Genomic DNA, 18333 nt, shown 5'->3' on the forward strand with positions numbered 1-18333 from the left:
AGTTGAGATATGTTCGGGATACTAAGAAGGTATCTGTTGTGGGAAGTCATGGACCCCAAATGGAGGCACTGGCTGGAGCCATGGCAGAGGAACATAAGTTGTGAAGATTTCATGGATATTTATCAGTTCCCAAATAATACTTTTATAATTTCTTATGCCTGTCTTTACTTTAATCTCTTAATCCTGTTATCTTCATAAGCTGAGGATATACATCACCTCAGGACCACTGTGATAATTGTGTTAACTGTACAAACTGATTGTAAAACATGTGTGTTTGAACAATATGAAATCAGGGCACCTTGAAAAAGAACAGAATAACAGCAATTTTTAGGGAACAAGGGAAGACAACCATAAGGTCTGCCAGCAGGGTTGGGCAAAAAGAGCCATATTTTTCTTCTTGCAGAGAGCCTATGAATGGACATGCAAGTAGGGAAGATATCACTAAATTCTTTTGGTAGCAAGGAATATTAATATTAATACCCTGGGAAAGGAATGCATTCCTGGGGGGAGGTCTATAAATGGCCGCTCTGGGAATGTCTGTCTTATGCAGTTGAGATAAGGACTGAGACACGCCCTGGTCTCCTGCAGAACCCTCAGGCTTACTAGGGTGGGGAAAAACTCCACCCTGGTAAATTTGTGGTCAGACCGGTTCTCTGCTCTCGAACTCTGTTTTCTGTTGTTTAAGATGTTTGTCAAGAAAATACATGCACCGCTGAACATAGACCCTTATCAGTAGTTCTGCTTTTGCCCTTTGACTTGTGATCTTTGTTAAACCCTTACCAGGAGTTCTGCTTTTGCCTTTTGTCCTGTTTCCTCAGAAGCATGTGATCTTTGTTAGACCCTTACTAGTAGTTCTGCTTTTCACCTTTTGAAGCATGTGATCTTTGTACCTACTCCCTGTTCTTACACCCCCTCCCCTTTTGAAACCCTTAATAAAAACTTGCTGGTCTGAGACTCAGGTGGGCATCACAGTCCTACTGATATGTGATGTCACTCCTGGAGGCCCAGCTGTAAAATTCTTCTCTTTGCAGTGTTTCTCTTTATTTCTCAGCCAGCTGACACTTATGGAAAATAGAAAGACTCTAAATTGAAATACTGGGGGTGGGTTCTCCCAATAGATATCAAATTTTCTGATCCCTTGTCTAATGCTCTTTCTTAATGCCCAGCTACCCTTTCACATTCATGAAGTTCCCCAGGGCAGTCCCTCAGACTTCAACTATTTCCAAAAGAAAACGGGATTGATTTCATATGGTAAGAGCCTCTTCTCAGAGAGGCAATAGATGTGGCTTTGTTTTGAATATTGGATTATGTGATTGTTTGCTTTGCCACTCCCATTTGCTCATTGTGTTTATAGTCCTCTGATTGTAACATCTGACACCAATTAAAAAGGTTTGCAGGAAGAGGATGATAAATGTTACACAAATTACCTACTGACTGCCTAACTAGAAAGGTCATTTGGGTTTTAGTGAGAAGAAAAATTTACTGGCCAAAACATCAGTGTTAAGGGCATAAATAACAAATCACCATTTCCTCTTTCCAAAGCTCACACCTAGGTGGACCATGTCCAGAACATTAAAAGATTTATTGAAAACAGCTTTAAGCTTGTTAGAAATCAGGGGCTCATGGAGTATTAGAAGTGGATGGGATGTTAAAGACTCACTTAGCAGTTCGTATTGGTTTTTAGATTTCCCATCACTGTTTGTTCTTATCGCTGAACAAAGCATTTGCCTAAATTGCAGATGAAAATTCTAGTTTTCTGGCACTGTGGTAATTGGTCCAAAAATGTATTTTCTATTCCTATGTAGACTGTTGTATGGAATTAGGTATGGTCTATGTGATTATCTATAGTAAATGTGTTGCCTTTACTGCAGCTGTTTAAGTAATTTATTGATGAGCATTTATTAAGATTTTAAGAAAAATGTATTGTTTCCTATTGAGAGTAAACCAGCCTAGAGAGATGATAGTGGTACAGACTATAGTACTGTCCAATAGGCCTTTCTGCAATAATGGAAATATTCCATATCTGTGCTGTCCAATATCATAGCTACTAGAAACACATGGTTATTGAGATTTGACATCTGGCTGGTGAAACAGAGGCACTAAAGTTTTTACTTTATTTAATTTTAATTAATTTAAATAAATAGCCATATGTGACTGGTACTGTATTAGATAGGTCATTCATGAAGAAAAGAGGATGGAGGCAAGAGGCTTGGGTTTGAATCATTGTCTAGCCACTTACCAGATGCTGTCATTTCTTGGCTTCTTCTCTGTGTCTCAGTCTTTTATAAAATAGAGACAGTTATACTTATTCTGCAGATCTTTTGTGACCATGTAATGATATTATGAAAGGAGTTTGGTACAGTACCTGGCATATAGAAGATCCATAGTATCAATAATAATAGCTAATATTTGCTGAATACTTTCTATGAGGGCTAGATGCTTCTGTACCTTATTTCTTTTAATTTCCACAGCAAATGTATGTAATAGATGCTTGCAGTGTTGCTGTGTTATAGAGAAGGGAACAAACAGAGTTCTAAATCATGCAGCTAATGATTTTCAGGACTACTTGGTCAAATCCAGGTGACTGATTTTAACAACTGCATATAAAATAAACATTTGATGCCTTGAAATACTATAATCATAGGTATTTTTATGTCCTGTATCTGAATGTTCATAGCTTAGTCTGTCCCTCATAAAGTAAATCTACTAGATAAAAATGAAAGCAGAGCAAGCTACAATTAGGAACATTTTGTCTGAACTTGTTCAAGCATGGGTGTTTAAAGATAAACCTTGGCTTCTATTCAGAATTTTAAAAGCAGGAAAAACACTATGAGCAGGTTTCATTGCACAACATTGAAACAACATTGCTATTCACCTTTGGTGAAATGAACCAAGGCTTTGCACACTGAAAAATCAGCTAGCTTCTCTTCTTTAGTATACATCACTATATTTCAGTGATCCATACCTTTTTGGTTTTACTTAAGGTCACTATTACTTTCCAGAGAGTTTCAGTGTGACCATGTGGCAGGGAAATATAATACACAGTGATTGAAAAATCATTTTCACAAGATGAATTTTCTTTAAACGTTGAGTTTATATTTTGACTACTTTGTTGATTCAAGAAGCATCTGGTTAGGGCACACACTATATACTTCCATAGCATGTTTCAATGAATTTTTGTTTCTATATGAGCTTTTTTTTTTTCCCCATTATAAAATAGCACCCACACACACTCTCACATAATATTCTTTGTTTTAAAAATACAGAAAGATTTATATTCTTTAAAAAAATATGTTATCCTTTAAATGTGTAAAGTTAACCATATTCATACAAAGAGACTCCAGGATAATGCACAGCTATCAATACAGTAGGCAGCATAGCCTGTAGTATAAATAATTCTGATTTTACAGGAGTTTACCATCACAATGTGGTACAATGGTTTTTCAGTTCTTCAAAGTTTATACTTTTTCAACCATAGCTCTCATTTTGAAGTGCTCTAGTTAGGAGTTTTGCTGAAATCAGAGACTAAGGGCCATAGCCCATTAGAACCTGTGTCCCAATGTGAGCCTCTCCTAAATTTGGTTATGCTAAATATGACTTTCACAGACGCTGCTGTGACTAACCAGTTTTCAAATTCATCATAGTGGCCTGAATGTGAAATGCTCTAATTTTCAGGGATACAGACGTACCCTTGGAGTTACTGTGGGTTGGGTTCCAGACTGCCACAACAAAGCAAATAGCTAAATAAAGTGAGTCATGTAGACTTTTTGGTTTCCCAATGCATACAAAAGTTATGTTTACATTATACTGTAGTCTGTAAGTATGAAATAGCACTACATCTGAAAAATATGTATACCTTAATTAAAAAATATTTTATTGCTAAAAATTGCTAATGATCATCTTAGTCTTCCGTGAGTCATAATCTTTTTGCTGATGGAGGGTCTTGCCTCAATGTTGATGGTTGCTGACTGATCAGAGTGGATGTTGGTGAGGGCTGGGGTGACTGTGGCAGTTTCTTAAAATAAGACAACAGTGACGTCTGCTCCATTGATTAATTCTTTCTTTCACAAAGTATTTCTTTGTAGTATGTGATGCTGTTTGATAGCATTTTTCCACAGTAGAACTTCTTTCAAAATTTGGGTAAATCTTCTCAAACTCTGCCACCACTTTATCAACAGTATTTGTGTAGTATTCTAAATCCTTTGTTTTCATTTCAACAATGTTCACATCATCTTTATCAGGAGTGGAATAGATTCCATCTCAAGAAACCACTTTCTTTGCCCATTCATAACAATCAACTCCTCATTCATTCAAGTTTTATTATGAGATTGTAGCAATTTAGTTACATCTTCAGGCTCTACTTCTAATTCTAGTTCTCTTGCTATTCTCACCACATGTACAGTTACTTCCTCTGCTGAAGTTTTGAACCCCTCCAAGTCACCCATGAGGGCTGAAATCAACTTCTTCCAAACTCCTGTTGATGTTGATATTTTTTACCTCCTCCCATGAATGAAAAATGTTAATAATAGCATCTGGAATGGTGAATCCTTTCCAAAAGGTTTCCAATTTATTTTGCCCACAGTCATCAGAGGAAACACTGTCTATGGCAGCCATAACCTTATAAAATGTGTGTTTCTTAAATGATAAGAAAAATGATAAACCATTTGTACAAGGTTTCCTTTTCAGGGTTAAGCATCACATTCTGGATCCTGAGCTGTATTTCAAAGAAGGAAAAGACACAAAATGTGTGTGTTTCTTAAATGATAAGAAGCCCAGCTCCCTGGGCTGCAGAATGAATGCTGTGTTAGCAGGCATAAAAACAGCATTAATCTCCTTGGACATCTTCATAAGAGCTCTTGGATGACTACATTGTCAGTGAAAAGTAGTATTTTGAAAAGTATCTTTTCTTTCTGAGCAGTAGGTCTCAACAGATGTTGAACAAATATTCAGCAAGCCATGCTGTAAATAGATGTATGGTCATCCAGGTTTTGTTTTTCCACTGATAGAGCACAGTCAGAACAGATTCAGCATAATTCTTAATGGCCCTAGAATTTTCAGAATAGTAAATGATCATTGATTTCAACTTCAAGTCAATAGCTGTATTAGTCCCTAACAAAAGAATCAGTCTGTGTTTTGGAGTGTTGAAGCTAGGCATTGACCTCTCTTCTTTAGCTGTGAAAATCCTAGATGGCATCTTTTCCAATATTAGGCATTTTGTCTACATGGAAAATCTGCTACTTAGTGTAGCCACCTTCACCAATGATCTTAACTAGATCTTCCAGATCACTTGCTGCAGCTTCTCCATTACGCTTGTCACTTCACCTTGCACTTTTATGTCATAGAGAAAACTTCTTTCCTTAAACCCCATGAACCATCCTCTGCTAGCGCTAGACTTTTCTTCTATAGCTTCTTTACCTCACTCAGCCTTCACAGAATTAAATAGAGTTAGGGCCTTGCTCTGAATTAGGTTTTGGCTTAAGGAAATGTGGCTGGTTTGATCTTCTATTCAGACCCCTCAAACTTCCTCCACATCAGGAGTAAGGCTGTTTTGCTTTCTTATCATTTATGTGTTTACTGGAGTAGCACTTTCAATTTCCTTCTGCAACTTTTCCTTTGCATTCTTCACAACTTGGCTGACGGTCTGGTGCAAGAGGCCTAGCTTTTGACCTCCCTCAACTTTCAACATGCCTTTCTCACTAAACATAATAATTTCTAGCTTTTGATTTAAAGTGAGAGACATGCAACTCTTCCTTTCACTAAAACACTTAGAAGTAATTGTGCTGTTATTAATTTGCCTTACTTAAATATTGTTGTCTCTCAGAGAACAGGGAGGCCCAAAGAGAGGAGAAAGAGAGAGAGAGAGAGAGAGGGAGGGAGGAAAGGTTGGATGGTAAAGTAGTCACAACACATACATTTATTAAATTATCTGTCATATATGAGTGCTGGTTTTGGTACCCCAGAAAAATTACAGTAGTAAGCTCAAAGATCACTGATCACAGATCACCATAACAGATATGAAAGTAATTAAACAGTTTAAGATACTAAGGTAATTGCCAAAATGTGACACGGAGGCAAAAAGCGAGCACATGCTGTTGGAAACATAGCGCCGATAGACTTGCTTGAGTGTTGCTACAAGCCTTCAATTTGTGAAAATCGCATATTTGTGAAGCTCAGTAAAGTGAAGTGCAATAAAACAAGGTATGCCTGTACTAATATACCTGAAATCACACTACATTTTATTAAATCCCGCAGGAAAATTATTCTATGATACCAGCACAGAAATTTTAACTTTGCGTGTGTTGAAAGAGTAATTTAAAAGCATTTTCTTATCTTCCCCCAACTGTAAAACTTAACTATCCAGGGAACCAAAAGAAAATACATTTGACTAGAGTAAATCATTTGTCAGGAGAATACATTAAAAACAAATTTAAGTTTCACACTTGGGTCTGGGTACATAAACAGTACAGAAAGTGATGGAATATTTAAGGTATGAACCACCCTTCCTAATTTAACTTATGGTCTTACTAATAAATACTTCCTTGAACATGTGCTTCACACATCATAAAATTTATGAACAGGCTACATGCTGGTTTTCAAGGAACCATTTGTACAAGGTTTCCTTTTCAGGGTTAAGCATCACATTCCTAGATCCTGAGCTGTATTTCAAAAAAGGAAAAGACACAAAGAAGCTCTTTAGTTAAAGATTCATGAACACAGCATGCTAGGTTGCAATGTGTTATTTCAAGAGTTCAAGACCTTCTGTCCACCTGCACTGAACTGAGCTGTTGGCTCTGAAATAGCTTATCGAATATGCAGGAGATCAGCCAATCTCTTACTGTCTTTTCCTGTAAATACCTTCTAGGGACCCTGACAAAAACAAAGTCTGATCCCTCCTAGAGGAAAGGCAGCTGAGTGGAAAATAGAGCTTTGATTTTCTTCTCCTGCACTATGGGGATCCTGCCCTCTTCAGATTTTCTTTTTTTTAACTTCTTGTCTAGTGAATTCTACATGTCTTTCAAGATTCTGATCACTTCTTTTATGTTGAGATTTTTCCAGAAGCTGACCCTGTGATGAAGATTTAAATGCAAGAAATTTATTGAGGCAGTCTATCTGGAAACACTCATAGAAGATAGGGAATTAACACAGGAAAGAAAACCTCTGGAACGTGTTGTAATGAACAGGTTACTGCTTTGGCAATGGGCTCAGCACCACTAGACTTCATAGGGACACTGTAGGGTATACCTTAGAGGTTTCACACTTGGGGAAAGGACACTCAGGTGCTCAGGATACCCATGCCTACCCCTCTTTGGTTGAGAGCTGCTCCTCTGGGCATCCACTCCTGGGTCTTTTTGGCCTTTCTTGTGTGCTGGCCAAGCGTGCTTTCTCAGGCAGAGAGGGGAGATTGGCAGTCTTGCAACATGTGCTGGCATGTATGTGACAAGTGCTAAGGGGCTATGGCAGGGCACTGGCAGCCTCTGCAATGCCCTTCTGGAAATCTCCTGCAACTGCTAATGGTGCTCTGGATGCCTGACTTCTCTGGCCCCCCAGCACGTCAGTCCCAGTGCTCATGATGTTATGTTGACATCTTTCACTCACACAACACATCTGTTGAAATCCTTGCTATGGAAAAGAGATCGCATTTGTGAATAAAGACAGATATGATCACTTCTCTTGTTGGGGATAAAGGGTGCAAAAACAAGGAAGCAAACACATAAATATTAATTCATAAAAACAAAAATTTTGGCAAGTGCTATGAGGGTAACAAAAGGGGTGTATAACAATAATAAATGAATGTTGGGATTGGAATAGGGAATTTATTTAGACATGGTGATTAAGGAACACCAAGCTAAAGAGAAACTATTTATGCCAAATCCTGAAGGGTGAGAGAAGACAGTCATGCAAAGGGCAGGGGAAAGAGTGTCAGGTAGAAGGGACAGTGGGAAGATGGGAATCATCTTGTTTGAAAAACTCAGTCATCAAGGCTAGAACTGGGGCAAGAGGGCATGTACTAGCTGAGGTAGAAAAGCAGGAAAGGGCTGGGTCAGGCAAGACTCAGTCTCTTCCGCTAGACTATAAGTTCCTCAAGACCTATGAGGATCATGTCACTTATCTGTGTTTTCACCAATAATGCTCCTTTCCTTCCTCCCCAACTTGTATAGTCCAACACTGAAGGTTTTCCGAAAACTGTTATGGTCCATAATCCAAAACAAATCTTTGCTTATTTCCTAATGATGGCTACAGCAACCCCTGAAAAATGAGATTGAGACTGAGTACACTTTTATATTTTAAAAGACGAAGAAATTCATAAAATATTTAGGTGGTAACCCCATAAAACTCTGAAAGTATTGCTGAGAATGTACAAATGGGGCTTCTAAACAAGTCTAACCTGCTTGAAAGGAGAGACACACATTTTCATGTTGGACTGTTAGTAACCTGACATATTCTGTATGCTCAGTCCTATGACCAGAAAGATCATCTAGCTGAAGAAAACAAGAATTACACATAAAATAATAAAGAAATCGTAAATGGCAGTGTATGATAAATAATTTAAAAAACAATGGACCCTAACATTTATTGAACACTTATATTTTCAAGCACCCTTCTAAGGACTTTATATGGATTAATTTATATAAATCTCACAACAATCCCATAAGAGATGCTCTATCACTGTTCTTATTTTATTGATGAGGAGACAGGCACAAGGAGCTTAGAAAATTTGTTGAGCATCAGACAATATGTGTCAGATTTGGGATTCCCACACAATTTGACTGAAGACAATGGGAAAAGAGTTGTATGGTGAAGGAAAACATGCACCAAAGGATGTCAAAAGGAAGGATTATTATCCCAGACTTCCTTAGAGTTGGCAGGGAAGACAGATAATTCAGTTTTATTCTGTCTTTGTGATTCTCCTCTGTGACACCCATAAAAAGGTCACAGAAGGCCCTCTTCATCCCTTTCAACGACATGCCACACACCTCCCTGTGGGACAGCGGGTTTCAAACAGCTCCAATTGTCACAGCTTCTTTATTCTGCTGAGGCACAATAGACCTTTTAAACCCTAATTCTGTGCTCCAGAATTGCAGAATAGTGATATAGTTTGGATATTTGTCCCTACCCAAATCTCATGTTGAATTGTAATCCTCAGTATTGGAGGTATGGCCTGCTGGGAGGTGATTGGATCATGGGGGTGAATTTCTCATGAATGATTTAGCACCATCTACTTGGTGCTGTCCTCACAATAGTGAGTGAGTTATTGAGAAATCTGGCCATTTAAAAAAGTCTGTGGCACCCAGCAAAAGAAACTATCATCAGAGTGAACAGACAACCTACAGAATGGGAGAAAATTTTTGCAATCTATCAATCTGACAAAGGGCTAATATCCAGGATCTACAAATAACTTAAACAAATGTACAAGACAAAAACAAACAACCCCATCAAAAAGTGGGCAAAGGATATGAACAGACACTTCTTAAAAGAAGACATTTATGCATCCAACAGACATATGAAAAAATGCTCATCACCACTGGTCATTAGAGAAATGCAAACCAAAACCACAATGAAATACTATCTCATGCCAGTTAGAATGGTGATCATTAAAAAGTCTGGAAACAACAGATGCTAGAGAGGATGTGGAGAAATAGGAACACTTTTACACTGTTGGTGGGAGTGTAAATTAGTTCAACCATTGTGGAAGACAGTGTGGTGATTTCTCAAGGATCTAGAACCAGAAATACCATTTGACCCAGCAATCCCATTACTGGGTATATACCCAAAGGATTATAAATCATTCTACTATAAAGACACATGCACACGTATGTTTATTGTGACACTATTCACAATAGCAAAGACTTGAAGCCAACCCAAATGGCCATCAATAATAGACTGGATAAAGAAAATGTGGCACATATACACTATAGAATACTATGCAGCAATAAAAAAGGATGAGTTCATGTCCTTTGCAGGGACATGGATGAAGCTGAAAACCATAATTCTCAGCAAACTATCACAAGAACAGAAAACCAAACACTGCATGTTCTCATTCATAAGTGAGAGTTGAGCAATGAGAACACATGGACACAGGGAGGGGAACATCACACACTGGGGCCTGTCAGATGGTGGGGAGCTAGCGGAGGGATAACATTAGGAGAAATACCTAATGTAGGTGAAAGGTTGATGGGTGCAGCAAACCACCATGCCACGTGCATACCTATGAAACAAAACGACACGTTCTGCACATGTACCTCAGAACTTAAAGTATAATAATATAATAAAAAAGTCTGTGTCACCTCTCTCTTTCTCTTGCTCCTGCTTGTATGTGTGATGTATCTATTCCCTCTTCACCTTCTGCCATGATTGTAAGCTTCCTGAGGCCTTTTTGAAGCTGAGCAGATGCCAGCATCATGCTTCCTGTAAAGCCTACAGAACCTTGAGAGAGTTAAACCTCTTTTTAAAATAAGTTACCCAATATCAGGTATTTCTTTAGAGCAGTGCGAGAACAGCCTAACACAGGCAGTCTTGAAGATGTGCATAAAGAGAACTACTGCATTAACTATTTCTTTATAAGGGTAAGTGGTCTCTTTCCTCCCCAGTATTTCTTCATGCTTTCTGGGTACCATGCACTCCACTAACCTTTCTGCTTCTCTTCAGATGACATGTTTAAATTTACTGATGCCCCATGACAGCACTGGCATCTTGAATCGGACATAATACTGCAGGTATAGTCTGGTCTATGCCTGCAGGGTGGGCTCATTCCTATATTTTTTACTAATGCAGCCCTTATCTAATTAGTGTTTTTTGGCAGTCCCAACTCTGATGACTCATATTAACTTTTCAGTCCACCAGAACATGTAAGAATTGCCTGTTAGCCAAGTATTTGTCTCCTGGATTCATGTACTTTATTTCTGAAGCTAGTTCATTGAAAAATAACTTACTAAGCACATACAGAGATGAGAATAAAGACTACATCTGATATGGTCATTTGTCAAATTTAACAACTCAAGGTTTGAAGGTGAAAAATCTGGGTTCAAATCCTAATTTCAACACTTCCCATCTGCATGACATTTGGAAAGTGAGAAATTCTCTAAGTTCAGTTTCCTTATCTGGAAAGTACAGGATGAGAACAACCTACAGAGTTGTAAAATTTGAATGAGATAATATCTATCAAGAATTTAACATGATGTGCCTGCTGTCCGGTTAAATCTTCACTTGAACCAAAGCAGCTGAGTGTGGCTGGAGGAAAACACACGAGGATGACTGATTTTATTGAAATCTCTAGTTAACTATACCTTACATAGTCCTATCTGACTGTTTCGTATGTTTTCTATCCTCAAACCTTCCACACTTCCTCCTCATATTTATGCTCATCTGGTGACTTTGATTCTTACTTCAGTGAAAAGACAGAAGAACTCACAAGAGAATTTCCATACACTGCTACCACCATACCCATCAACCTGCCTGAGTCTGTGTCCTTATCATTACTTGATATATTATAGGTATATTTGTACATTTATTTTTCTATTTCTCTACCAAAATGTGAACTGCTAAGGGGCAGGATTTTTTTCTTATTTTGTTCACCACTGATTCCCTAGTACCTGGAACAGTGCCTGGTACATAGCAGATATTCATTAAGTGTGATGAATGAATAAATGCACAATCCATGGAAAGTGCTCAGTAATGATATATGTTACTAATATTAGTTATTTCTCTATATTTCAACTGTCTATTGTGAAAGAGAGTCAAATATTATAGATAATGACCATTCGGTGTAGTAATTGTAGTGACAGACAGAGGATCCATACAAATTGCTGTGAGTACATAGATGAGGAAGAAAATAGAAGGTATTTAATAGTGCAGATGCTCTTAAATCAAACCTTGGCTCTTTCACTTCATCTCTCTTTGATTACAAACTAGTTATTTATTTCTATTAGCCCAATTTTTCTTGTGTATAAAATGGTTACAATAATAATGCTGCCTGGGAGTTATTGCTAAGATTAAACAGGGCAATAAATATTAAGTGCTGAGCTCAGTGACTCTAACATGGAAAATGATTTTAAAGCATTTTTTAAAAAGAAAGAGCAGGACGGGAATAGGAAATAAGCTATAGGAGGAAGAAGAATGGCATATGATGTTGGTAGTGTGGACAGAAGGTTAACAGTGGAAGCAGCAAGATATGGTTGGATTCTGAATTATTTTGATGATAGAGCTAATAGAACTTTTAAATAAGTTGAATGGGTATCATGAGAGATAAACAGTAGTCAAGGATAAGCCTGCTACTGGAGAGATGGAGTTGCCACCATCAGCTGAGATGGAAAATGCTGTATGTGGAGCAGAATTAATCTTAGACCACCTGCTCCCAGCAGCGGGTTCATTCTTCCCTCTGGTTTTCCTCAGTGTGTTTCTTATTGTTCCAAGTAAATAACTTCATCAATCCCCTCTAGGGTTTCCCATCATGTATCTTGATTGGTCAATTTATTCTGGGCTAGAAACTCCTATTACACCTTACTGAAGTTCGAGCTTAAAGACTGTGGTTCCTCATTATATGGGCACATTGTTTTCTTTAGATATTTTTCTTTTATATTCCCTATTGAGATCTGCTTTTCTATGGTGATGAGATTGTACTGATTTTTGGTTTGGAATTTTTCTTTTTCAAGTATCTAGCACATATGTGACATATAATGTAGCTGATGATTGCTGTTATTTTCATCTGTAACTATTCTTGACTAAGTAATAGATAACACAGGATCACTTTCTTCCAAGTGTGCTGGTCATTCCAGCTTCACCAAACATTTCTATACTCTTGACTGGAATTAGGTTCATAATTGACCAGTCCTTTCACTGCCTTCTTTAATTCTATTTAAATGAAACTATCTACCAGGTAGGTAAGCTTTTGCTAGGAATCAAACCAATGTGTGACTAAATGGCAATTGTCCACCTTTGAGATACTCTCATGTGTTTAATCAGGAATAGAACATGATTGTTCTTCATGTAAGGGGAGCCCAAACATTAGATATTATAAGGCACTCTTCTACTCTCCTGTCTTTTTCCCAAATGTTCTTTAATGTGCCTTTGCTCTTACGTTTATGGTGCTTTAACTGGAAGGAAAAGGGGAGACAGGAAGGATCTAACAGGTTTTGGGCATCCACAGTGTGCCAGACACTGTGCTAAGTACTTACAGTTTATCACTTATTCTTCATCTCCCAAGGCTAATAGGCATCACTTCTTTTAAATATGGAAAAAGTGAGGCTCAGGCCATTTATGAAACTAAGTCAAGTTCACAGAAAAAAGTCAAAACTAGCTCTTCTGACTCCAAAGTGTGTGCTCCTTCTGTTAACACCATGTTATTTCATGAGTGAAGAGCTTTCTTGATATACTGGACTCTTTCACCTTCTCTTCTAGAAATTCTAATAAAATTCTTTTTGAAAAATGTGTATGTGTGTGATGTTCCCCTCCCTGTGTCCATGTGTTCTCCTTGTTCAACTCCCACTTATGATTGAGAACATGCAGTCTTTGATTTTCTGTTCTCGTGATAGTTTCCTGAGAATGATGGTTTCCAGCTTCATTCATGTCCCTGCAAAGGACATCAACTCATCCTTTTTTATGGCTGCATAGTATTCCATGGTGGGGGACTAATGGAGGGATAGCATTAGGAGAAATACCTAATGTAGGTGATGGGTTGATGGGTGCAGCAAACCACCATGGCACATGTATACCTATGTAACAAACCTACACGTTCTGCACATGTACCCCAGAACTTAAAGTATAATTAAAAAAAAGAAAAGAAAAATGTGTATGTTTCCATTTGTATATGAAAGCCTTGCTGTTTGAATGTTACCAGTGAAATGATGGCTGTTTCCTGGGCTTACTTTCTTTCCTATTGATATTTGTGGCTTGGTTTAGGGATCAATATAAATGTAGGGTGAAATAATTGATGAAGGTCTTCATTAGGATGTGAGTAAACCTTGTAGAATGGGTAGGTAAAGCTTGACCAGTCAGAAAGAGAAGAATAAGCCATGCAGGAGGCAAGCAGAACTTGGACAAAAAAGGGAGTCCACATGCTCGTGGAGGGCATACCAGATTGTGGGATGATTGGAAAGCCCCAGTGAATACTTTTATTCTTTAGGCAATGAGACACATGAGCAAGGGGGATAAGAGATGATTGTGAGCCTCAGGGGGATTGCCTTTAGAATTGTGCAAGCTGGGTATGAACAGAGAGGCCATGTTATGTCAGTCATACAGACATGGGATGATAAAAGGCTCCAACTAAGCTGTTGGCAAGAAAGACAATCTATATAATCTTTCCCTCCATAAGCCTAACTTAAATATCAATCATCTCTATGCAAACAGCAAATACGTAATATAATCGAAAGCCAATAGGAGACGAGAAAGCAATTTTAATAATAATATTCTACATTTTTCAAAAACAAGTATTCTGCTCAAGAGGGTCAAGAAAACTGTTTTTTGTTTGTTTGTTTTATGGTGGATTGGAGACACTGTTAGTATGCCTCCCGCTTTTGGAAAGACAAAACAGTGTGTAGAGATTCACACCGTGAACTTTTTTTCCAAGAAGCAACACAGGAACTTAACAGGAAAACTGAAAGAAACCACAGGCCCTTTGAAATAAGTGGCAGGCTGCAGTCTTCATTGTAAGCCAGGTGGAAAACTATAAGTCCCCAGAGTGCGAGGGCAGATAAACTGCCTCCAGGATATACCCTCCCACTGGGGAACCTGGCAATACAGCCCATGGGGGAAGGCCTTAATCCTACCCAGCACCGGAGCTGATTTAGGGAGTGGTAGGGAACATAAAAGTAGGAGCAGCAGCGGGAAGAGTTCTGTGCATTCCCAGTCTCCAGCATGGATGGAGGGAAGCCATTTTTGGTCTTACAGAAGTCTGTCAGCTAATGCAGGTAGCAGTCACAGGTTGAGAGAGGCTCCCAACTGAAATTCAGGATATAATCTCAAGTGCGGACAAACACCGTTGGCCAGAACTTAAGGGTAGGTGGGAAATGTGCTGCTGCCACAGGTGCAGGAGCCGGGTGTTCTGGCTTTCTGGGTGCACTGGAAGGGGTGAGGTCTGAAAGCCATGGTAGCATCTTCTGGGGGAGTTCTGAGCATAGACTGCTTAGGACTTAGCTAGCTGCTGCTAGTGGAGAGCACTGCAAGTGTGAGACCTGCCTTGCCAAGTGAATGGGAGCTGGGTGGGGTTTATTGCCACCTGCTATTCCTCACTTCCTGCACAAACTCTTCTGTGCAGCAGAGACAGCTGTGCTTCTCTCTGGAACACTACCCCAGTGGCAAGAGAACTGCCCTCCAATTTCACAAAAACTGCTGCTTGTCCTGCATGTGGAGAGTCAGAGTGTGGCCCTGTCTGACCCAGATGCTACCTGGCTTTGCCCCTCCACCCACCCTGGTAACTTAACACAATGGACAGAAACTTTTGGGAGCTTTATGGCCCCACTCATTGTCCGAGAATACAGAATACCTCCCCTAGGTAACAAAGCAAGCACAAATCCCACTGCTACTAACACAGTTTGTGCTCTTTTGCAAGTGCCACCTCCTGGCTGGAGGTCAACTGACACAGTCCATTACAACATCTGCAGGTAGAATAACGCAGTGCTCAGGAAGAAGAACATGTGTGCGTTACCTCAGTTATCACCATTGTTTGCAGTACCATGGCTAACCAGGAGGTCTTGAGTTTGCCCGTGTGACCAATTCATTACTTTTTCTACCAGCATTTGAGAAAGCCAACATACTAAAGTTATTTATAACCAAGGAACTTTACAGAGTTTACGTCACTCCCCTGCCATCTCCATCAGAGCTGGGAGACTTGAGGACAGATCACATCACTGGTTCCCTTGCAGACATTTCCCAGCACCAGCCTGGAGTGTGGCAGCCCCACTAGGTGGCTAGACCCAGAGGAGCAGCCGCCTTCACAGTAGTCTGGTTCTCAGCAACTCCTACTCCTAGGCGGACAGCGAAGGTACCACATTAAGAGAACACCTTGAGAGATAAATGAGTCTGGATGGCAGGCCTTGAATCCCAGAACTTTCTGCTGGTGGGAAGTTTCTTTCAGCAGAGGCACAGATACGGTGCTGGGCTCAGTGGGGAAAGTCTGAAGCTCTGCCCCAACTGTGAGGCAGCCCTTGTGCTCACAAACGGTCTTGGAGAAGAAGAATTCTTTTCCCCTCTTGTCAATCACTGAAGACACAGCTAGGGCTTCTCCCATAGGAGTTCAGCATGAGTCCACCTATAGGCAGCCTTTCTGGAACACTTCAGGGTGACTGAATCCCCACAGGAGGAGTGCCCTCTGGGTTCAGGCTTGCATGAGGGGTAGTGTCACAGTTCATCTCTATTTGGAATATCAAGTATTCAACTCTACTTGGAATTTCATTCCTGTGGATAAAAAGAGATGCCTGTCTGATTTGAATAGCTGTAGCACTAGATCAGGAGTGTGACTGGGAGATGGACTGCTTTCCTGCTGGCCTGTCAAGGGAGAGGCCATTCTTCCCCCTGGTAAGATCTCAGTGCTCACTGAGAGCTCCCCTGGCCACCTCTGTCAAGACTGGGACTTCTGCCGACTATTGGGTGTTGCATTTACCCACCTGCTTCAGCCACAACTGGTTTCTACACAGGGACACCTCTCCTACTAGGGAAAAATAAACAAAAATGTGCACCCCATGGGGGAATGAGATAAGCTTCAAGAGACCTCTGCTATTCCAACCTAATAAGAGATAGTGAACTTAGTCACACACCAAGCACATCATTACTACAGCCAGCATCTGAGAAAGCCATCATACAAAGACCATAACAAGAAATTCTTACAGAGTCTTCACCCCTGAAAGCACCAAGAGCTAAATAAGGCTGCAATAAACTATAAACATTAAAGTCACATCCTTCAGGGGAAAAAAGACATAAAACAGTCAAATAAAAAGAAGTCAACAATAACGAAAAGAAATAGTCTATCCAAATTAGAAGGAACCAGAAAAATAATCCTGGCAAGTATGAAAAAACAGGGTTCTATAACATCCCCAAGGTATCACATTAGCCACTGTCCTCCAGACCCCAGAATGGTAGATCCACTGACAGCTTGCACCACATACCTAGAAAAGCCACAGACACTCAATGCAAGCCTGTGAAAGCAGCCACAGGGGCTATATAACCTGCAGACCCACAGAGGCAGAGCTGCCCAAGGCCTTGAGAGTCCACCTCTTGTGGCCTGAATATGAGATATGGCGTGAAAGGAGATCATTTTAAAGTGCTAAGATATAATGACTGTAAAGTTTTCAAACTTTTATGCTCTTCTTCCCTTTTAAACATAACTTTCAGTTTTGGCTAATCTCTTTGTTCACACATATGAGAATAGACTTTTATAAACAGCCAGGTCACATCTTGAATGCTTTGCTGCTTAGAACTTTCTTCTCCCAGATACCCTAAATCACCTTTCTCAATTTCAAAGTTCCACAGATCTCTAGGGCAGGGGTAAAAGGCCATCTTTCTTCTTGCTAAAAACTGACCTTTACTCCTAATACATTTCTCATTTCCATCTGAGAGTACCTCAGCCTGGACTTCATTGTCCATATCACTATCAGCATTTTGGTCAAAGCCATTCAACAAACCTCTAAGAAGTTCCAAACTTTCCCACATCTTCCTGTCTTCTTCTGAGCTCTCCAAACTGTTCCAACCTCTGCTAATTTCCAAAATCACTTCCACATTTTTAGGTATCTTTATAACAGTACCCCACTCCCAGTACCAATTTTCTGTATTTGTCCATTCCCACAGTGCTATAAAGAACTACCTGAGACTGGGTGATTTATGAAGGAAAGAGGTTTAATTGATTCACATTTCCACAGGCTTACAGGAAGCATGACTGGGAGGCCTCAGGAAAGTTACAATCATGGTGGAAGGTGAAGGGAAAGCAAGCATCTTTCTCACATGGTGTCAGGAGACAAAGAGCAATGGAGGAAGTGCCACACACTTTTAAACCATCAGATCTCATCAGAACTCATTCACTATCATAAGAACAGCAAGGGGGAAGTCAGCCACCACGATTCAATCACCTCCCACCAGCCCTCTCCTCTCACATGTGTGGATTACAATTTGACATGAGGTTTTGGTGGGGACACAGAGCCAAACCATGTTGCCTTACAAGCCCAAAGGGATTGGGATCCTATCTTTAGCCATTTTATTTTTGGAGGCGGAGTCTCACTCTGTTGCCCAGGCTAAAGTGCAGGGGCACAATCTCAGCTCACTGCAAGCTCTGACTCCCAGGTTCACGCCATTCTCCTGTCTCAGCCTCCCTAGTAGCTGGGACTATAGGCACCCACCACCATGTCTGGC

General features: G+C 39.8%; 1 protein-coding gene and 1 long non-coding RNA gene across 6 annotated transcripts in view; one reads left to right on the plus strand and one right to left on the minus strand.

The window, feature by feature from the left end:
* LOC105463294 (uncharacterized) overlaps positions 1-18333 on the plus strand; it is a 444863-nt gene that overhangs the window by 126106 nt on the left and 300424 nt on the right. The gene's annotated exons all lie outside the window — the stretch shown is intronic.
* The window catches only part of LOC105463293 (gamma-butyrobetaine hydroxylase 1), a 91958-nt gene that overhangs the window by 36890 nt on the left and 36735 nt on the right, over positions 1-18333 (minus strand). Inside the window, exon 1 of one of the 5 annotated variants that reach the window (XM_011710324.3) lies at positions 7301-7741. The exons of the other annotated variants lie outside the window; for them this stretch is intronic. Coding sequence (XP_011708626.1) covers positions 7301-7430 — 130 coding nt within the window. The 5' untranslated portion in view covers positions 7431-7741. Of the gene's footprint in view, positions 1-7300; positions 7742-18333 lie in introns of those variants that run through there. 5 annotated transcript variants of the gene reach the window in all.

Source organism: Macaca nemestrina, chromosome 12, assembly GCF_043159975.1.
Source record: "Macaca nemestrina isolate mMacNem1 chromosome 12, mMacNem.hap1, whole genome shotgun sequence".
Lineage (NCBI taxonomy): Eukaryota > Metazoa > Chordata > Mammalia > Primates > Cercopithecidae > Macaca > Macaca nemestrina.